The sequence below is a fragment of the Castor canadensis genome, chromosome X, assembly GCF_047511655.1.
Source record: "Castor canadensis chromosome X, mCasCan1.hap1v2, whole genome shotgun sequence".
In the NCBI taxonomy this organism is placed as follows: domain Eukaryota; kingdom Metazoa; phylum Chordata; class Mammalia; order Rodentia; family Castoridae; genus Castor; species Castor canadensis.
The window spans coordinates 22,809,295-22,832,436 of NC_133405.1; the positions used below are offsets into that span (position 1 = coordinate 22,809,295).

General features: G+C 37.1%; 1 protein-coding gene across 9 annotated transcripts in view; it reads left to right on the top strand.

Moving 5' to 3' along the window:
- The window catches only part of Mbnl3 (muscleblind like splicing regulator 3), a 108,688-nt gene extending 85,805 nt beyond the window's left edge, over positions 1–22,883 (top strand). For 6 of the 9 annotated variants that reach the window (XM_074063585.1, XM_074063579.1, XM_074063578.1 and 3 more), the window contains 7 exons: positions 1,255–1,446; positions 2,848–3,084; positions 6,869–7,019; positions 8,936–8,971; positions 12,031–12,125; positions 13,141–13,214; positions 14,986–22,883. In XM_074063585.1, the coding sequence (XP_073919686.1) occupies positions 1,255–1,446; positions 2,848–3,084; positions 6,869–7,019; positions 8,936–8,971; positions 12,031–12,125; positions 13,141–13,197 (768 nt within the window). In that variant the 3' untranslated portion in view covers positions 13,198–13,214; positions 14,986–22,883. The remainder of the gene's footprint in view (positions 1–1,254; positions 1,447–2,847; positions 3,085–6,868; positions 7,020–8,935; positions 8,972–12,030; positions 12,126–13,140; positions 13,215–14,985) is intronic. The other 3 variants (XM_020152016.2, XM_074063580.1, XM_074063581.1) reach the window with 3 other exon arrangements.
- Positions 22,884–23,142: the final 259 nt, after the last annotated feature.

Sequence of the window (23,142 nt, forward strand, 5' to 3'; positions counted from 1 at the left end):
TCTTACTAATGTGATTTGGCAAGTGTGGACATAGCTTGGCAATGCATTACATTCGTGATTTTTCTAGTGAAAGAAATAAAAAGAAAGCAAGAAAGAACACATGAGATTAGTAATACACAGTGAGACACCAGCAGTTACACAATAACTACTCTGTTGACTCACTTTTAGGCATATACCACATTTAATCAGATGTATTATTCATTCATTAAACTGTCAAAATTTCTTTTTAAAATTTATCAGGGATTATATCTACAAGTCATTCAGTACTATAGGGGAGACAAGAGAACTATCAAAGAAATGATAACCGCATGACGAAGAAAAGATGCTTGCCTGTGGAACAAACTGAAAAACAGCACAGTAAAATGATTAATCGTGGTTACAGATAATAAAGGCAGTGCACATATCAAAGTCTTTGAATCTAGGATTTTTAAAGATAGATAAACCAGTAACAGCTCTTTGCATTTCTAAGCTTTTCTTTAAAAGTTTTGCTCTAGATTGTGTACCATATAATCCTGTTATCTTATCTCTTCTTGCCCAACAGGGATCCTTCTAGCATTTCTAGGGCCTCCTTTTGAACTCTGAGTATCCTCTGGACTCTAGATAAAGACAAGGCTGGACAAGTCCAGTTCGTTTGTGAAACAAGACCTCTAGTTTAAAAAATACTAAAATCTCGTGACCATGCCAGTATCATTTTAGGTAGCTGGTAAGAAGTTGTTAAAGTCCTCACTTTTCTACCCTTTCCTTCATCAACTCCTTCTTGCCTTCCATGAACGTCGTGAGCCAAGAAAACTGCAAGGCCAGTGTTTGGTAGTATGGGTGGGACAGGCAGCCTCAGAGCCCCGCATTACAGATGGGGAGGTGGGGGCTTTCAGGAATACCCGAGGTCCACATGCAAAGGCCATGCCTGTATGAGGAGACAAGAGAGATTGTCCACCTATATGCTGTCACTGGTGATGTGGCTTTTAGGTGAAAAAGGGAAGTGCTAGAGAAAATATAGGGATGAGATTTAATTTGGCTAATTCAAGAAAGTTAAAATCATGTAGCTTGTTTTATCAGCTTACCAATAAAATTGTCACTTAAAGAGGTTTGTTATTTTAAAAGTGACTCCAAATAAATCTATCAGAAGAAACAACGATACATTTCGAAATGACTAAGAAAATTCTGATATCTCTTCAAGAATCCTTCTTGTGTGATAATAGGGGGACTCTGTTTACCTCTAACACTGTTTTATTTTTTTCTCTTTTAAACATACAGACTTCTTTTCCTATGAATCCATCACTTGCAGCTAATCCTGCCATGGCTTTCAGTCCTTACATACCTCATCCTGGAATGGGCCTGTTTCCTGCCGAACTTTTACCAAATACACCTGTTCTGATATCTGGAAATCCACCTCTCCCATTGCCAGGAGTTACTGGCCCCAAACCAATGCGTTCGGATAAACTGGAGGTAATTGTGAAGAAATATGTAAATACCTATAAGATGGATATTAACCTTACACAGAAAGTACTATTTTCAGTGCTGAATATTTCAAATAAACAGGCCTGAGTTTTTTAGCATAAAAATGTTCAACATGTTACTGTAGTTAGACCTTGGTAGGAAGTGCATAGACTCGGTTGTACAATAGGTCAAACAATGTTTTAAGTGTATGTAGCCACAGATTTACTGTCGCTTAGGGTTTCTGGGTGGGAATGCTGCCTGTACTCAGCCTCCAACTGTACAGAATGGGATCACTGTATCTGTTAATGGGTCTACTTGCTAGAATAATAACCTGAAAAAAACGGACTATAACTCCCTACGATGGCAGAATGTAGAACTATGTGAATGTGGTATGTAAATGATCTCATGGTGCCTAAACCTTTTCCTCCATTTTAGGAATGACATACTACATAATAAATATCCCAAGATACCTAAAGAATCCAAAAGAAATTTCAAACAGCCTTTTGATTTATTGAAGTTCCCTCAGTTTTCCCTTGTCATTCTGTGTACATTGAAATGAATAACTAGTCGATTTCTTTTTTCTTAATTTTTTTTATTTTTCTTTTTTTCATATGTGCATACAATGTTTGGGTCATTTCTCCCCACTTCCTCCCGGCTCCCCCCCCCCCGCCGGTCCCCTCCCTCTCCCTCCCTATCCCCTCACTACCAGGCAGAAACTATTTTGCCCTTATCTCTACTTTTGTTGAAGAGAGAGCATAAGCAATAATAGGAAGGAACAGGGGTTTTTGCTAGTTGAGATATGGATAGCTATACAGGGAGTTGACTCACATTAATTTCCTGTGTGTGTGTGTTACCTTCTAAATTAATTCTTCTCGAATTAACCTTTTCTCTAGTTCCTGGTCCCCCTCTCCTGTTGGCCTCTGTCAATTAATTGATTTCTTAGAAACTCAGCTCACTGGCAGCCCATTAAATGCTGGTGTTGTATCGTGATGGAATCTGATTGCATATGTAACTCAACCACACTTCAAAACTTTAGTTCTGTAAAATCACCAGTGCTTTGCCTTGTGATAAAGGCTCATCTCACGGCCTTAAAAAGAACTAATTATACTTGAGGTTGTGTATAACTGGAGGTTTAAAATTGGTTTTCAATAATGCTTTTAAATACTTTTATATCAATGTAAGGAAACCAAGCACACTTGGCAAAATATGGAAGCTTTGTCCTTGGAATAGAAAATAGAAATTGCCTATGTTTGTATCTTGTAGTGAATGTAGTTTTGTATCATCCTTCAATCTTTCTAGAATTTTCCTAAATGACAAGATGTGTATGATTGCTCTCACGAAGTAAATAAAAGCCAGTCACTTTGCAGTCATCATTGTGAAGTATGTGCGTGTTTTGTTTTTTTCTTCAAGGTTTGCCGTGAATTTCAGCGTGGAAATTGTACCCGTGGGGAGAATGATTGCCGCTACGCTCACCCTACAGATGTTTCCATGATTGAAGTGAGTGATAATACCGTGACGGTCTGCATGGATTACATTAAAGGTCGGTGCTCCCGGGAGAAATGCAAATACTTTCATCCTCCTGCGCACTTGCAAGCCAAACTCAAGGCAGCTCACCACCAGATGAACCATTCAGCCGCCACCGCGATGGTAAGTGCGGGCCAGGGTGGCAGGCTGTCCTTTTCTGGGTAAATGATTAGCATATTCCTCAATTTGTCCTATCTTCTGTACCCATAATGTTGGCTAGTCGGGAGTGAACTTTCATATGAACGGTCAAGGTTACAAGCCAGAAAAGAGAGAATCTATTTACTCTGCGTTATTTACTAAAATTTTCTCAAGATAATTGTTTAAAAGCTTTACTAATGATTTTAACCAGCTGTACTCTTTCTCCCATTTTCCGAGAACTGGTAAATTATGTGATTTAAGCAGTAAATTATTTTGAGAGCTTTTTATAGTTAAACTACCCCTAATAGGCAGGAAAGGCAGAAAGTTGCCTCTGTTCTCTGTGAGCCATCTTCACGAACACTTTGCTACTCACGTCCTTAATGCCGGAAAATGCAGCCCTTGAAACATGGGGGACTAAACAGGCTTGAATTTCCTAAGGGCAAGGTTACCTTTCCTTTCTGCAGGCGTGGTATTGGCAAAGGGGAGAACCAAGTGGACAGCCTGCTTTGGCTAGGGTCGGGGAATGAGATTTCAACTTGACTGGGAGAAGAGAGCTTTTGAGTTGCCCTAGCAAGTCGTGTTTTTTGAAGTTAGTCCTGCTTAATAACATTGGAAGGTAAAAAGTAGGAGAAATATTTGTGCAACACTGTTGTGACAGGTTGAGACATAGGAATTAGGATCACTCTAGTGTGTCACAACTGTGAATTACTTTGATGTGCTGTTTACTGCTTATTTCTTTTGCTATCTAGAACTTTCTTCATGTCTTAGGGTACAACAACCCTTAAGGGATAAAACTCTGAGAAAATCTCATGTTACCTGGCTCTGGAAAAAGCACCTATGTAATCCTGAAGCCCAGAAAATGTAGTGTGAGCTGAATCTCCTCATATAACATGTATTAGTCAGACTTCCATGATGGAGACCTTGCCTTTTCATGGGAGAGCTGCATCTCTTTTCACACATCCCTTCTGAGCAGGCTTTCCTCATACTGAGGTGATATTTATATGCTGCAACGGAACCTTCACAGAACAAGTCAGCCCCTGTGCCATAGGAGAGAGACCTCTATGTCTCCTCTCTAAGCCAGATACCCCAAACTTCTCCAGCTTTTCCTCACAGACTGTGATTTCGAGGACACAGAAGCATTTTTGTGTACTACCTGTACTTTCACAATCTTCTTTCAGAACTGAGCCCATTACTTCGTGAAGGATCTGAGTACCAAAGGACAACAAATTTGCTTTCTGACTTGATCTGGACAACATAACCTGTTAGTGAATGTTAAAAAAGACTTAGCCAAAGGTTTTTTTTTTTTTTGTCTGGATGGGTGACTTTTAAGCTATGAAAATAGCAGAGTATTCAGAATGTTGAATGCAGAATTTAAGCCTTTAATTTTGTAAGAGAACAGCTCTCACTAGGTGGACCAGGCTGGTTCCTAAGTCTGAGGTGCAAGTATCTTCCTTCTCACTTAGCTTCCCAGATAGCTACGGCTAAGCCTTCATCTTTTTGACTGCTTAGGTTGGTTGCATGGAATTCAGAAAGTGCAGGAGCCTATGGAAGGAATTTCTAGAATGCAGTCGTCCCCTTAAAATGGAACACACATACACATGGGCTGTACAAAGAACAAAGAATGCTTGGTTTGCACCATTACGTACCTGTACCTATGCTCAGGTATGGGTCTTTTCACATGTGTCTGCCCATTTCTGATTATTTGGGCGTGTTTGGTAGAATGAGTACGCTATATATCAGCATAAAATTTCCATTTAGAGAGCTAAATATTATATGATATGTTCTCAATTGGAACTTGTGAATATCAACATATAACTCCTCTTATTAACTAAGTATGGGGAGGTAAGATCAAATTGGCCTATAGGAAAGAGGTTGAAGACTAAATAAAAGAGAGTTTCATAAAGAAGTTTAGTCATTTTTATATTTTAAGGATTCAGAATAGAAATGCTTTGTAAAAGGCATTTTTATTCTAGCTCGTGTTGACTTGGCCACGAGCTGCTTACGTGTTAAATTTTTTAAAAAGGTTGATAATTATTTCATCCACAGTCTCATATCTCTTTGGCAAGGTAGAGAGTTTGTGATGAGGCTGCTGAGGCCCTGGTCAGCAATTTTTAATAATATTGGTCACAATCCAATCAGAGCTGGGCACAAACCTATCAAGATAGACATGATCAGTTTAAAAAAATAAAGCAGTACTGCCTTACGAGGATCTACCAGACAAATGTCCATCTGGGCCTTGCCCTAATTTGTAGCTAGCTAGTCAATTCAACTTTGGTTCTGATGATCATACCATACTCCTGACTTTCCCATAAGGGAGATCTTTTTTAAATGACCCAGTATCATTTCAATTTTTGGCGGGGAGTGGGGTATTGGGTTTGAACCCAGAACCTCACACTTTTTAGGCAGGTGCTCTACCACTTGATCCACTTCACCAGTCCAAGGGAAATGTTTTTTAAAAAATCAGAACTATAGTTTCCTGTCATACTCTGTTAAAATCTTCAGTGAATCCATTTCCTCAGTGGTGAGAAAGGGCATTTAAAATGATAAATGACATTTCACGTTTGAGATTTTAGCCGGACCTTTGTCATCTGGTCCTCTCAAATAAATTTGGAAATTACGTATCTTTAAAGCTACTTGGTTTATTTTCATCTGACTTTTTTGGCGACATAAAGAAACTAATAAAAAGCAGACATGTCACACCGTGTGCATGGACAGCAGAGTTTCCCAAAGAGAATAGAGGTATCTTTAGGCCTTTGTTATCCATGGGAATAAGGAGGTCATGACATGCCCTTTTTGGCACATGGAAGGCTGGTTATTCAGCACAAGTGTTCCTGTCTCCTTAAGAATTTGGAGCACACCTCATTGTTGTTGCTGGGACACGTTTTTAAAGTAATGGCACAATTTGCTGAGAGGAAAATAATGTTCAACTTCTCCAACAAATCTAATCTTGGGGCAGGTTTGAGTATTATAAGCACAGAAGGATTTTGAAATGACAGTAGTCATGAAAGAAGGGTTTAAAATGCTGATAGGTTTTAGAATTAAACCTCATGGGGATTTAACAAAGCAAATCGCACATACTAAAATGCACACCAAGCCTCTGCAAATGAGAATTGCATGCATTTTGCTTAACTGGATATGTGGCACCTGGATGAGGTAGGCGATAGAGAGGAATAATTCATTTGCTTTTTCCTTACATGTTGTTAGAAGATACACAGTTGTATATTTTCCAGATTTGAACTTACATGTGTGTTAGGAGATATATAATTGTATATCTTCTAGATTTGAGCCTTAAGTCTTTGTATAAATCAAGTTTTGTTTTATGAGACTACAAACATCTTTTTTGTCACCCATAAACCATTTATCTTCTACATCCATACTGGAATTTTAACTGGCAGAAATCTCTTTTCCTGCTATACCTGTTGCTTCTTCTAATCTCATGTTGTACATTAAGAGATGAGCATCCCTGAGAAGTTCATTGTAAATGATGGTTTGTTTCTCTGCCACGTCGTGTCCAAATGGGATCTTAATTTAGTGAAGTTGAAAGGCTTTTTTAATTCTTGTATTTTTATTTTCTGTTTTGAACTATTTTTCCAGTGAAGCACTTAACTTCTGCAGTGGGCCACCTCACTGACTGACCATTGCTTATTGAATGTCTTGCTCAGTGGGTACCCTTATGGAGGATTCCTGGACTGTCCCTTACACTTGCTTGATTTGAGTATGTTTTTAAGCTTTTTCCCGAACTAGTAATTAATCCATCCCTCCTCCATAGGCCCTACAGCCTGGTGCACTTCAACTGATACCAAAGAGATCGGCCCATGAAAAGACCAATGGTGTCCCTCCGGTCTTTAATCCCAGTGTTTTCCACTGCCAACAGGCTCTGGCTAACATGCAGTTCCCTCAGCCGGCATTTATTCCGACAGGTAAGAACACAGCACTGGGCACTGCAAGTTTAGTGGCGTGAATGTAGACGTGAAGCAGGAAGCAGCTTCCAAAGGGCTTTTACAGGAGGGCCTTCTGCATGTAGTTTGATTAGGAATAAACAAAGCAATTGTGCTTGATCTGCAAGTGTCTGGAACAACTTGTTGTTCTACAATTTTGAAAATTAATGGTGTGAAATCAAACTAGAAGAAAATATTAACATTTTTCTTTTTAGTAGTCCTTATTTTTACTTCTTATGATGGACTCATTTGGTTTGATCTCAGCTATTTCCTTGAATCTTAGGCTTTTGCAGACAATAGCCTGCTGTCAACAAACAAACAAACAAATCCTAGCTTAGCATTGCAAAATTCTGTAGTCCATTAACTGTGAAAAACCAAAGATAGTTATTAAAAAACTACCCTGAAACTGATAGGAAGTATAGCGTGATACAATATAGTATATATAAGTATTTTTAGCCTCTAATTCTTGAACCAATTAATATAAAAAAGTAGCAGTTTATTATAGTTTCTGATATTTTGCTGCATATTTTGTTGCCTCCTCCATTCATCTGTAATTAATAGTGTAACAGCTTTGCACCAAATTGAATAGAAAAATTTAAACCAGAATTTTGTTCAAATAAATACCATATACAACATGAAATGATTTTCTTCCTGTGGTTCAGTACTTTAAGAATGACCATATAATGTCATAAGAATAAATTGAGAATACTAACCACTGTGAGTAGAGTAGATTTTCTTGGCCAGAATCCTAAATGATGCATTTAGAAACTAATATTAAATAAAAAGAATATCTGCTTTGAAAACCTCATTAATTATACAAGCATGCTGAAGACCTAGTATTGTACTCAGACTTGGGAAAAAACATTGGTTAATTAGTAAATTGAGCAGTTAATTAATTTTGAAGGGAGCCATGGAAAGAACAGTCTTCAGTTACTCACCACAAGGGAATAATAGTTTCTGAGGAGGAAAATGAAATTCTTTCACACATGTTTATGTCACTTGTAAAATGTAACCACTCATAACTAATGAGTAAGACTTTCTCCCCAAACCTAAGAGAACATATATAATGTCTACAAAGTAAAAGGGTGAGTTGAAGTGACTTCATTTCTGGATTTTTAAAAAATTTAAATAATAGTGGTAATTTACATGCACATTATATCTCTCCTCTTTGGCTACTTCCAGTTTGTCTTATAGCTCTAGAATGAATTCAGTAGCCCAGAAGTATAGCCAAAGAGGTTGAAGGTGAAAAAATTCACATTGTTTCTTCATTTTCTTAATCTGATTGTTACAGTATTTAGAAGTTAAATTTCTTTTTTGGATCAATAAAAAATCCAGATTTATGAGCAAAAATGTCTGAAAAATCACATCCTCCTTAATTAATAGCAAAATTTAAACACCCATGTGGCTGAGCACCCCCATTAAGAAATGGAGAGCCTATTTCTCTATGTTTATAGTCAAATCCTCAAGGTCAGTGAGGTGGTGGAGAAGGCATTAATAGATTAATGCTCTAAATAGAACAGTGGACACCAAATACCAGGTCCTGGAGCATATTTCTAAAAGAATATGTATAATAAATTTAAATTGTCCTTTCATTATAAAAATTATTTACATTGTGTTTGCCCAGAATAAATATGTAATTCATGGGAAGCAATTCCTTTAAAGAAAATAAAAGCTCATCTTTTACGTAAAAATCTGAGAATTACTTTGATTACCTGGTTCTGTGATCACAAAGCTAATCTGTAATTATAAGCATGGGAGATTACTGAGTTTGCATGTGCTGATTAATTGATATTGCAAAGAAAAAAATATCTTTCTGGTTAAAAATCACTTCTGTCTGTAAAACCTTAATAATGAAATCTCTTTTCTTTACCTTCCATGCTTTTCTGCATGGTGTACAGGGCCAATACTGTGCATGGCACCCGCTTCAAGTTTTGGTAGGTTTTGTACAAAAATTCTCAACTTTTTCTAATCTGAAAAATGTGTTTTTCTGCTGTGACTATGAAAGAGATGAATGACTGAATGGTGTGACTGGACATTTGCTGGGTATTCAAAGTTGAATATGGTGCTTTATGTTCTATGTCTTCGTGGAATCAAAATAATCCTACCTTTTCATATCCTAGTTGGTTGCCACTGTGACCAAATACTAACCCTACCATTTCTGTGTTTCTACCCTAAAAATAGCAAATGAAGTATTTAAATTTTTTTCTGTACATAGTGAAAGTGGGCAATTTTTAAAACATTTTTATTCATTTATTCACATGTACATACATTGTTTGGGTCATTTCTTCCCCCTGCCCCTCTCCCCCACCCTCTCCCCTCCTCCCCCCCTCGCTTCCAGGCAGAACCTATTCTGCCCTTATCTCTAATTTTGTTGAAGACAAGACATAAGCATAAGAAAGACAAAGTGTTTTTCCAGTTGAAATAAGGATAGCTATACAGAGAGATTCCTAGCATTACTTCCATGTACAAATGTGTTACAACCCGAATTGATTCATTTCTACCTGACCTCTTCACTACTTCCCGGTCACCTTCCCATATTGCTGTCTGTTGTTTTAAGGTTTTTGTATTAGCTCCTCTGCAGTGGGGACATCAAACACTTTCAAGTTTTGGGTTTTCTACCTATCCCCATTCCTCCTGTGTGTGCTCTCCCCTTAGCGTGTGACCCAAGTCCAACAACACTGCTGCATTTGCCCTAGATCTAAAGTCTGCATATGAGGGAGAACATACGATTTTTGGTCTTCTGAGCCTGGCTAACCTCACTCAGAGTGATGGTCTCCAGTTCCATCCATTTACTTTCGAATGATAAGATTTCATTCTTCTTCATGGCTGATTAATATTCAATTGTGTATAAACACCACGTTTTCTTAATCCATTCGTCAGTAGTGGGGCATCTTGGCTGTTTCCATAGCTTGACTATTGTGAATAGCGCTGCAATAAACATGGGTGTGCAGGTGCCTCTGGAGTAACCTGTGTCACATTCCTTTGGGTATATCCGAAACTGGGCAATTTTATTCTTAACTTTATATCTATTATTTTATAGTATAAAATATTTCAAATGTTCAACTTATAAAGTACAGCTGAACAATTTCTCCCACCAAATCTTAGCCTTATGACCTAAGCAAAGCTAGAGACTTCTTGCAATGTTCTATGATGAATTCTATAGTGTTCTAGGATGAAGCACCATCTGCACAGAAACTAGGCAACAGGGTCATTGCAAAGTCACTCTTTGGGTGTTACGTGGTTTTTAATAACCAGTTACACACAGATCCATTATTTAGCACCACAATATGGTAACCATCTTTAAGCCATTTTGTATATTACTAATACTAAAGAAAATGAGAAAGCAACTGGGGAGTTCACAGCTCATGGGAACTGGGAACAGATCAGGAGAAAATAGCTTTGTTCAGCACAGGCAGAAACAATCCTACTCTATCTTCCCCCACCATCTCATATCAACTCAGTTCCTTTCATCCTTTTGAAGGATTTGCAACAGCTTGACCTCCACCCCATTGGTGGAAGAGAGTAGTTACAGAACCCAAAAGACACTAACAGGCTTACTGAGATGAAACAAAAGGTCAAAATGATGACCACATAGAAGCAGCTCTCATGAACACAAGATCTGAACCCTGGCAATGGGGGTGAGGCCTCTGTTATTGAGGGATTAGCTGTTCCCTGTAGGAATTAACAGCGTTTTTGTTGATACTAACAGGAACATTCTATGCATATCAGTAGAACAGACTTCTGCAAGTCTGAGAAACATGTCTCTGTGTTCACATTTTGTGGTCTGTTTCTTGGGGATGCTTCCTTGTTTTTTCCTTTTCAGAGCTCTGCTTAGGAATGTAACTGCATGCCTTAATGCTGCTGCTTCCTGCCCAGTTGCTGCACTCCCAAAGGGGGAAACAATAGTGTTTTTAGCATTGGCATGTGAAAAACATAGGGGATGGCGATAGGTACAAGGTAACCAGAGATGGGCAGAGGGGGTAATGATGGAGTTCCTGTTAATCACCATTTGGTGTATGTTTTTGGTTTCTATGACATTGCATGTGTTCCATTTTTCTCCTTCTGGCCATTAACTTCCTCAGTAGCCTTTTAGAAAATCTGAATTCAATTGATGCAGAAATGATGAATTATTATATAATGTATGTTTGCAGTTCCCACATTAATTCACTGGTTGGCTTTCTCAAATAAGCTGGGAATGAGAAAAGCATCCAAAAGCTTTTGAAATGAAATAGAAACTAGAAAAGGCAAAGAAAAACATTCTGAAAGAGATTTTGCAGCTGCCAGTCATTGTAGCCCTAGTATTTGCTGTGAAGACAAGATTTACTAGGAAGTATTCCATGTATTTGAGAATAGCCAAACTTCCAAGAAGCTTGGCAGCGGTGTACTTCAAAACCTGCACACATAGTCCCCTGTAGTCTTCGTGTCTGCTCTCCTACCACATGCCACCAATCAAATCGCTATTCTTTTTGTCTTGCAGATCAGGTAAGTATCCATAAAACTGCCCTTTTGCACCTGCAAATCTGGTGGCAGCACTCACATCCATAAGTCAGGGAACCCAATCACCAGTTGACAATTCCCTAATCCCCTTTTGAGTGTGCAACCCAGTTATTTGTCTGCTTAACCAGCGTCAGCCCTGGTAATGTTGGATTTTTTTTTTTGCATGTACTCATTTATAACCCCTTTCTGAAAAATTGGCCTTGAGTTGACTACAGTGTCATTCTGCTCGAAAACTTACAAGATGTTGAAAATGGTTCTGTTTTCCTTAATGGTAACTATAATTGGCTTTCCCCTTTTCTCTTTTTAAATTTCCCCCCCTTCCATGCTGTGTTGCTTTGCACGGACTGTGACTGCATGTTGTGCTCTGGTGTATCCATCATGATGATGTCACATGGCTTGTTGCTGTGATACCTACCACGCCCCATTCCATCGCATATGTCCTGATTGCGTAAATGCTCCACTCCTGTGTGTGGCTTCCGTGGTTTCCGACTGAAAGTGCCCATGATGCACGGTGCTACGCCTACCACTGTGTCTGCAGCAACAACACCTGCCACCAGCATCCCCTTCGCTGCAACAACTACAGGCAATCAGGTTTGGTCATTTATTTCACCTGTTCAGACCTACATAACTGCAGTGTGTTGCTAAGGCACAGTGCATGCTTTTTGGATTAGTGAAGGACAGTGATCCATATACTCATGTGTTTCTTGAGCAGTCGTCACGTTTGACAGTTTTATTTTTTATATATATTCTAGGGTACTGTGTGTGATTTACTATTCATCCCAAGGTTAATCAGTGGCATTTTATTCATTTTTAATTGGTAATCAAATGACACTCTTGTTATTATATTACCACGCCAATCCTCAAATGTATATTCTATACTAAATATTTCTTAAGTGCTTCCTTATTGGTCAAGAGAATTTATTTTATTTTACTGCCATCTTTGGGTATTATGTTTGTGGGGTTTTTTGGTGGTATTGGGGTTTGGACTCAGGGCCTCACGCTTTCTAGGCAGGCACTCTACCACTTGAGCCACTCTGTCAGCCCTAGTTATTGTGTTTGAATGTTGACTTAGTATAGTCATCCCTTTTACTTTCAGATCCACTGGAAAGAAAGCAAAATATGACATTCCTTTCCAACACAACTGTCCTTATCTTTACCCACGGATTCCATCAGAAATCCCTTTTCATACAGACGTTAGATGTGTTTGTGTGGCTTTGATTTTTCAAGCAGAGTATTTTCAGGCATAGTCACAGGAAAATGAAAAGTTTGGGGCAAGCCTAGAAATTGTAAGGCAATACACACAGTAGTTACTGAATAATGTTATGTGAGTTCTGCCTCATTTCAGCGCTAACCACACCTACACACTGCACTGCTGTTTAAATTACTACATGATAACCATGAGGCACACAGCACATTAATTCATTGGGGAACAAACCACATGCTAATCTGTGCTTTGCAAAATTAATTGTTAGTGGAAATGGTTGATATGCCTAAACTTTTCTGTGAAATTGATTATGGTTATTGATTCCCATGCCCACCAGTGGAAAAAAAATAAGAATTCTCTCAAGAAAACGATTTTAATCTAAAATCTTTTTTACTACTATAGATACCCCAATTATCAATAGATGAACTGAATAGCAGCATGTTTGTTTCACAGATGTAGAAGTTACCAGTAGAACAGTAAGTTTCTTTAAGTATTAATATAATTAGTATTTGTAGGGTAAATCTTTTATTTACTGAATTGTATTTGCTAAAGGTTTTGGTAAATATTTTCATTAAGAAACATTGCTTGCAACTTAGAGCTTGATTTACACATTCTAAATTCTCCAAATGGAAATGTGAGAGCAAATATGAAATTTTCTTACATAGAAATGACAACTGGTACTGTATTTTCCCAATGAGCTTATAAACTCAGAAATGTTTTCCTGTTTTTAAAGGGGTATAATTTGTTAGCCAAAGGCATGGATCACTTTTGAATTTTAATTCTTTAACATTTTTATAGCTCCACTTTTATTGATGTAAAAACAAAGATTTGACTGACAAGGTTATCTTAAAGACAGTGTTATGCTTCTCCTATTACATTATAGAAAATCGTGCTTTTACAGTATGTTTCATTGTGCTGCTTTCCACAACAGTCAAGCAGAGTTGCTCCAGCTGCTTCGAATTTGAGTGACATAATTTAGTAATTTAATCATAATTTTCCTTTGAATCATATTTTGTTTTTAAATTGTTCTTAGATTTTTTTCCCCCTTTACCCTTGATCTCCTTTGCCTGGTCAGAGCCCACAGTAGCATGCACTTAACTTGAGCAATCATTCACGTGGACCATGTGATTTTTGAAGCCATTTAAGAATCCTAGGTTTAATTCTAGGGACTTAACAAGTGTACCAACTTGGAATTACATTGGTCAGTCAAGGAAAGTTTGAAGTTCTTCCACCTGCAGTGTGTCATTTGGTTGAAGGAGGTGGCAGATGTGTTCCCTGCTGGACTAGTTCCCCAGCAACACACTAATCCTTCTCTGCTGCTGAGGACACACAGGTCCAGAACAATGTTTAGACCGAGCCCGTGGTCAATGGTGCAGTAAATAAATAGCTCTTCTCCATCACAAGGAAATGTTTTTAAAAGATATCTTTGAGTACATGGAATAACTGAAGGGAGCTATGGATTGCAACAGCTCTCAGGGGTGTCATTTGGAATAGTGGCAACATGGAAAAAACACCAAACATGAGAATGTAAGCTTTGCCAACACTTGCTCAGTTCTCACAGGCTGTTGACATCAAGGTCAATAAAAGTTGTCAAATATAATTAACCTTTCCACAAAACATGTTTGGGAAGATCCATTTTTTTTGGTTGACCCCATTAGAAAATGTAAAGATATTTGGTAGAAGGTAATCACTTCGACATGCAATGGGTGTTGAAAATGTCGCCAAAAGTCAAAATTGTGTGTGTGTGTGTGTGTGTGTTATGTATACACACACACATATATATATGTACACACACACACACACACATATACACACACACCTCACTTAGGCTATTTCTGCATGGCTGTAAAGCATTCAGATAAAAGGGGGAAAGTTTATTTGATATTGGCATTTTCCAAGCATTTGGTATCAAACACATTTTCTCAGTATATACCATTGAAGACTGGATGGACCAGCAAAGTGTTTGGCACCATGTAGATAACACCTTATACAACGGAGTGCATCTTTGTTAACACGGGCAGTCTCCACGCTAGCCCCCAATGGGAACTTCCCATCACTGCTATAGCTATATGGCTTTTTAGTGATCATTTGCAACAGCCCCTGTTTTCACAGATGTAGAATCAGAAATTCAGAGTGGGAAATATCTTGGCATAGTTTACTCATAGAACTGGAATAAGAACAGTCTCCTGACTCCTGGTCAATAACCCTTCAACATGCCTCACTCATTCTCTTTTTTTTCCATTTCAGTTGAAATTCTGAACAGCAGAGTTATGGAGTATCGGAATTTTTCCATGAGAACCTCCATATGGCCTTTCTCTATATTCTCGTATGTCCTCTTCTACCAACACAATTAGCATGGTGCAGTCAGTATACTAAACAAAGCAAATATACCAGCCAGCAAATCTGAATGAAAATAAAGCATTAAAAATCAATGGAGATGTTAAAACACAAATACAAAACTAATAACTATGACTTATCCATCATAAAAATTATCAGATAGAACACAGTCATAAAAGTTTGTGATTTATGTGAATTATTAGATCCATCTTATATGAATTATCAGATAGAACACAGGATAAAATTTTCTGGTTTTCCAATAACCATTCCACTAAATGAATTTCCACAGTGTACTGTGAGCTTGCTATACATTCTCGGTGGATAAATGCTTATGTGTTCTTGAAATGTTACCTTACTCTGTTGTTTACAGAATAGTCTACTGGATCAATTTCAAACGTAACAAATATATTCAGTACCATTTTCTCCACTGTTGTATTGTATTAGCTTAGGTTGTGTTTAGTTTTTACATACTATAGTGTTTTGCTGTATATTGTGGTGTTTGAGTTCAATTAAAATGTTAATAGTGGAGAACAGAAGTACATGTGCTTGAAAAACATGGCAGGTTCATGTTAAGATGCTCTCTTTAGAATATTTCTGGAGGTTTCTTGGAGCATACATTTCAAAGGCCTCATTTTTTGAGTGTGCACAAAACCTAGTCATAAACATGCATGTGTATAATCTTGCTTTCAGATCTGATCTTGCCTAGTTCAATAAAGTTACTAAATTTTTGGCAAGGGAAAAACAATTGCCTACACAAAATAGGGAACTTCTTAAAACATTAACCTCTAATCACTCCTCTTAAATAACTTGAAAAATGAGTATTCACCTTTAATGAGTTTCTCAGCATTTATACTAAAAAATTACGTAAAGTACCCATGACATGTTTTTGTGTCCCGAGAATCCTATCTTATAGGTTGAGTGTCTAAAATTGAGCCATTTGTCATCTTTAGCTGAGAAACTGGTACTTTGTGACTTAAAGGTATGCTAATTACAGGTTATAAATCAAACAGAGAGATGTGGACATGAAGACAGTTTTTATATAGTAGCAGAAAGTGTGTAAAGCCATTGCAATGTAACCTTTTGCACAAGTGCCATTTTCCAAATGCAAATGGCTCATGCTCTTTAGACTACTCTTTGAATAATAAGCAAGATGCAATCTAGCAAAAGTCAGTCAGGGTGAAAGAGAATTGGTTCCAAATGAGTCTCCCTTCCTCTCCAAATGGTCGATCTTCTCTGTTGATCACTGAGAGAGCCTGAGTACAGGTTTGGAGAAATGGCAGGGATAAGGTGCAGGGAGGCACTGCAAATTATTCTTTGATTTATGCAAAAGAACTAGGAAAGATTTTTACAGTTGTCTTTGTCTTTGGTTTATCTGAGTTTCCAATTTTGTTAAACACTTCAACAAAGAAGCAAGTGTCTATGATATATCACAAACGTTTCCCTGCCCAAACTTTATCATCAGTCTTTTGCCTCTTAGGCAAACTTCTTTTATTGCTTGTTTGGATGCACTTACCTTTATGAGTTTCAAACCTATAATAGAGTGATTTTAGCACCATTCAGTTCATATACAGTAGCTATATTCCACAGACATGAGCTGAATTCTCATTGCTAATACTTATAAAATAATCTTACATGTGTAAAATAGCAATTAATCGTTTCCTGTGGCATATAGCATACCTCCTCCACTCTACTCAAGTTATTAATGTTACCATTATTATGCAGTGGTGGAAATAAGATATTTTTCAGCAACTTAGATAGATTTACTATTTTCTATTAAATATATGTTCTCCCACTGGGAAACATAAAACCATCAAATTATATATATATATATATATATATAGAGAGAGAGAGAGAGAGAGAGAGAGAGAGAGAGTTGTTGCTCTTCTTCATAAGAAAATCTTTAGGATACCTTAAACCAGCAGGTAGGTTTGCATTGCTGAATAATCGAGTTGGCAAAGGCTTTTCACAGCGGATAAAACTGAGACCTGGGCAGGTGACTTGCTCAAGGCTACCTAACCTTTGTGGGATTCACTTGTTCCTATGTTTTACATTGTGCTGCAGAACGTTTGAGACTGCACTTCAAAGCAGATTGGTTTGGCTTAGAATACAAAAGCAGAATTACCTCTGGTGGTTGGTATCCTATTGATCCTAGTTATCAAGGCATATCCTGGTCAACAGTGATTTCTAACAGTCTTACTTTGTCTTGAACCACTGTCCTCTGTTAACTATGTTGCCTCGAGTTAGAGATCAAGAGTAGTCCTTTTAACTGCAGACTTTTGGAAGTTCTTAATTTCTGTTTCCTAAAATCTTAATATTGTTTGAGAAGAAAGTACAGTATGCCTTTTTGAAATGCCTTGTGTATGGAACTGGGTTTTGCATAGACTGTGCCAGTGCCTCTAGATGGGGAGATCTGATCACATGAATCCAGGAGGGATGCACCTGAGGTAGTCTGTATGTATTTCTTAATAGAGATGGGAAGGATTTTTGGTGCAAAATGAATTTTTGTGCAGTTTGATATTTTGATGCAACATACTATCTCATTTAACTTTTTAAACTTTTGGCAAACATGTACATAGACAATAAACCTAGAGTACAGCTGTTTTCATGTTGCTGTAAACACTGTAAGACATTAGTAATGACTTGTTTTAAAGAGATGATTCAGTGAGGGATATTCAGGGTAGTTATATTTTTGGTGCCACAGTTTTCTATATTGTTGGCCTTTTAGAAGTTGCTATATAAATGAATTTAAAGAAAGCAAGCTCAAAGCCCTAAAGTTTTGATCAAATTCAAGAGTTTTGAGGAAAATGCAGTTTTAAGATAGCACTCTTTAAGCTAGTTGTGCAATGGCTATTCAAGTCACCTTTATTCAAGGAAAGATAAGAGTGGTAAGTCATTAGACTATAAAATTCCAGTTAAAAAGACAAGTCACAAAACTAATCAGTGACTCTAAACAAAAATTTACTGGATGAATTGTAAATAAAAAAATTCTAACCACTTGTGATTCTTAGTTAACATTTTATAATCTTTGTATTTTACAAGGGCCTCTATTTTTATTTATCCAAAATTAATGATTTTCTCCATATTCTTAGCCTTTTGCAAAAAATATGCAAGAGTGCTGAAATTTGATTAAACAGTTCATATATACAGAAAAAATTTAGAAGTGATCTTTTAAGTAGTTTCATTTTTTTACAAAAAAGCACTATGTGACCATAACATAAGTATATTTTAGAGAGGGATTAAAATTAAATTAAAATAAATGGATTCATAAAATTTCTATTTAAATACAGTATTTCCTTTCGCAATTGGAGCATGACTCCACAACCAGCTGTTGTGTTTCAATTCACTTTTCATGAAAGCCATCTCCATTAATCTTCATCCGTTTCTGAACGGCTAAAGCACTTTGATCTTGCCATAAGTGTTGTCCTAGATCACTAGGCTGTGTCCACTAATGGGAGGCCTCAGCTCACCTGCTTTCCAGTTTGGGAAAAAGTCAGTACCCCCTCTGCTATCAGCAGGACCCAAATAAAATGAATCTTTACAGCTAGAAGCAGTTTTTAATAGTATGACCAGTAAGCAGGGTGATGTCTGGATCAGGAACAGCACTTACATTATGTGTTGTGAAATAAGAGAGAAGGCTCATGAGCTACTTTTGAAGTGTGATTGGGTTCTTTTCCCCCCTCTTTGGAGAGTATCAATGAGGATGCTCTTAGGTAAAGCTCAGCCACAAGTTTTCTGAGATCTTACAGACTGTAGGGTTGACTGTGGTGCACAGAATGATTCGAAACTGCACCTCTCATTCTTTATATCTTGTATATTTCACATACATTGAAACAGAAGTAAGTAAAATTTATGAGGGAAATCTGATTTCCCAATTCTGATTAATAGGTTTAGTAAGATAGTGGCCTAATTGTACCAGTGCCTGTTGAAGATAAGACAATAAATAGCATGTTGAAAGACTATAACTTTTTTTTGCAAGCTTAGTTGATAGCCTAATCAAACTGTAAATATAACTACAATTATAGATTCTAAGCACCAACTCACTAATTGGTGCCATGTTTTCATTTTTCTTATTGTTAGTTTTTAAGGTTTTTATTTTATTACTTTTTTATATTTCTAAGTAACTAATGAATTTAATTTTGAAGGAGAGTTAGATTAAGTTTTTACTACATGTATTTGGACCACCTAGATAGGTTCTAAACTGACAGCAAAGTATGCAAGATACAGATTACAGTCCATAACTACTGTCTACAATTCACTGTTTAAGAACAAATTTAACTTTATACACAAATAGTAATTGTCAACTAATTATATTTAGTTGTTGCTTTGGCAACAAAACTACAACATGGCTACCTTTAGACATTTGTGTGTGTGTGTGTGTGTGTGTGTGTGTGTGTGAAAATTATATCGGTAAACTGTACATGGTTTGTGACAATATGAGTGTATAGAAGATACAGCTCAAAACTCAGAAAACAGGTAATTTTTTTTAAATCCCTAGTTCCCGTGTGAAAGCTGAATTTGTGTCCTTGTGTGACTTTTTTGGTCAGAAAGTTTACAACATGGATTCTAGAGTCAGCTTTATAGTTTATAGAATTTGTTGTGTGGACAGGGTTATTCCACAGTATTTTAGAATTAAATACACTCATTGCTTATACACTATATTAGCCTGACCCTTTTTCATAACTTTATACAAAATTACCTCTTTATGTGGTATATCTGTAGCTATAAAAAATTGTTTTCTGGAATTACACGTGCAAAATTACACATGAGGATTAAAGCATTACTAAAACGTTCTGAAATGAACAGATATTTGTGAAACCATACATAAAGATACTGTGGAATTTCCCTTCAACAGTGTTTAAGAGATGTATGCTGCAGTTACCTGATTGTCTCAGTTAGGGTGCGAATGTGTGAGACACACCTTTTTTGCACTTATGTACATAGTCCATGAAAGCAATCCTTGGAGCTTTTTTAAAATGTAGGAAGTCTGTGATAATAGTGGAGAAGTTAGAAAGAGAGAGTGGTTCCTAGGGCTTTGAGAAGGAGGGGTTTGGGGCTCTAAGACCTTACTAAAGCATAATGTTGCCTTGCTGTTTGTGGAGGCTTTCTAGTTTGCTACAGCTCACACCAAAAGAGAAGGCTGCTGACAGGTGACAGGCTAACTTTAGTTAACAACACTCAACAAGAGTAGAAGTACTTCTTCTAGCAAGACCACTAGCAATGACTGTTTGCATTTTAAATTAATCCCCACTGTAACACAAACACACACACATACCCCACAACACACCTGGGTAGGTTTCTGAACAGAGGTTTATTTTTCAATGCTTGCAAACAGTAAAATACCCTTTATTGCCAGATCGGTGTTCTCATCATGATCAAATCAGATTCCATCCTTCACAGAAAATTATTGCTATCTACATCAGTTACTGTGTGTATCAAATTATATGTATTTAGGTGGCAATCAAATTGTGCAAGTTGATCTCTATTCCTCCTTTAAGATCCAGAAGCCCCCAAAACAAAGTGGCAACCATTAAAAGATCGCATTTGTCAGTTAAGTATGGCTGGTACAGGGCAATTCATTCCCTTCCACATAGGAAAACATGCTCCTGGCACTAGCTTTAGAAATGGCTTTATTTACATTGTACCTGGTCAGTGGACACCGATTTCTGACCTGCCTTTGCCAGATTGCAAAGTTCTTCACTGTGTCACTTCAGCCTCCCAATGTTTAGTTGTAACTAAGCAGAATAAAACCAGCCAAAATCTTATGTAACAAAGGAACTGGAAGAGAATGTTTCAATCTGACCATCTCTGCCAGTTTAATGCCTCCTCACTTACAGATAGCCATGGAACTTTGGTTTTGCACCAGGCAGTGGGGCCTAGGAAGGGTCTGAGTTAGAAAGGTTAAAGGATGGATCACTGTGGGTACTTTGAATCCTTCACACCCTGAGGCATGTAGCGCTTGCCCTAGAGAAGAGCCCATCCTGCGGCTGCCTGAGTTGGTAATGAGACATTGCTACACATTTTGCTAGCTCTCGCAGAGACACAAAAATAACGCTGGGGCTATAGTAGAGCATGTGTGAGGCTCCAGCCCCAGCACCACAAAAGAAAAAGAGAGAGAAAAATAGCCAAAGCCAGAAAGCAATCCAAGCCTTACAGTTATCCAACAGCTCAGGGCCAGTTGGCTAGAAATTTCTTTTGTTTTCCCCTCTCAGTTCATAATCACTTAGTCAATCATACAACAGCCTGACAATCTGACCAGCATTTCCACTGATGTAAAAAATAAGTCTTTGTTCTTTTTGTAGTTAAGAACTCCCAACTTCAGTCTTATTAGCAACATAACTTTCCAATTTAACCCATGTCCTCGTGCTGATATTTCCTTGTGAATCTATAAGCCACAAAAATATATTTTCATAAGGTCAATAGAGATATGAGATTGTGTGCGTGTGCGTGCGTGTGTGTGTGCGCGTGTGTGTGTGTTGCTGGGGATGGAACCCAGGGCCTCACACTAGATAAGCCAGTGCTCTACCGCTGAGATAACATTTTCAGTTAGGAAGAATCATCTATAAAATAGTAGGAAAGACCCTAGAATTCTCACAAAAGATATCCAGTGAATTTGTGGCATTTTTCCCGACAGCCACTGGATCACGCATTTTACAGCTAAAACACAGTGGATATGTTTAAATCAGTAAAAACAAGTTAGGGAATGAAATATAACAAATGCATATAAAATGAGGCCAAAAAATGACCCCTATTAGGACTTAATTCATCAGAAAATTAGTCATTAATACTCAAAAACTGAATCATCCCAGGGAAATGTTGTTTATATAAAAACTGTCCTCAATTATGGTATACCTAAAAGAAAAAATTTATCACTCCAAAATAAATTACCACTTCCCAGATACTAAAGGAATCCTCACTAGTCATCCTCTGTATCCCATTACTTTTTTTAAAAATGCCTCTGTTATAAGACCTATAGCTCAATTATTCAGTATGCTTTTTTCCTCCCAAACGTGCAACCTAAAGATGTATCTGTCATAGAACTGCATGATTCCAAAGCTTTATTTCTGTATACGGATGCTATTTGTTAATGATGGAAACCAAATTATTTTGTTGCTATGTCTTTTGTCTGGCATTTGAGGGAATGATGCGACCATCACATGTCATAATTAGACCCTTGGCATGTGCTTTTCAAAATAAGTTTCCTTTTCTTCTTATGGTTCTTTCTTTAATTATTAGAAAATGAGCCTGTGTTCCAAAATTATAGTCATTTAAAATTTTTTAAGAAGGTGTCTCACTGTGTTGCCCAGGCTAGTCTTGAACTCCTGGGCTCAAGCAATCTGATCCTCCCACCTCAGCCTCCCAAGTAGCTGGGACTAAAAGCATAGACCATGAGATTCAGCTGTAAATTAAGATTTTTTTTGAAAGGCTACTCTTAAATGTACTCTTTTGTAATGGTTAACTTTATGCTTTCATCTGATAATAATCTGGAATATATAAAATGGAAGCAAGTATCTTGGGCAGAAAAATGGAAATTTAAAAATACCTACAATAAGAAAATGATTAGCCCTGTGCAACAATTCTATATTTAGATAATTAAAATATTTTATGAATAAAACTATTCCCATAGTATTTTACCTCCAAAATGCAATAGCCCATTCCCTCAACTGCAGATGCTTTGACTTTCTTTGTTTTTTTCCAAGTTATAGTGCTATAGTGTTTGTGTTTAGAAGTGTGCATTTATGTAAACCATTTTAGTATACTACTTTTGTGTTTATTTTTTATTCTTTTTAATAAAGTGTGTAAATTCCTTGGTTATGTCTTTTTTATGAATCCATATTCACACAGGAGTTCACTTAACAGCTATTCATGTTCTAGTATATCAATCCTAATTAATAACACATATGAAATTTAGGTTTTGATTTGGTTCAGTGTTGTATTTTATAAATTTATTTCCAAATACTTTCAGTATTTTTGAGTTATGTAGATAACATACATTGCATTAAATTTATTATTCCTATAAGATTGAAGTTAGTAACACAAGAAACACATATTTTAGTAAAAGAAAACTAA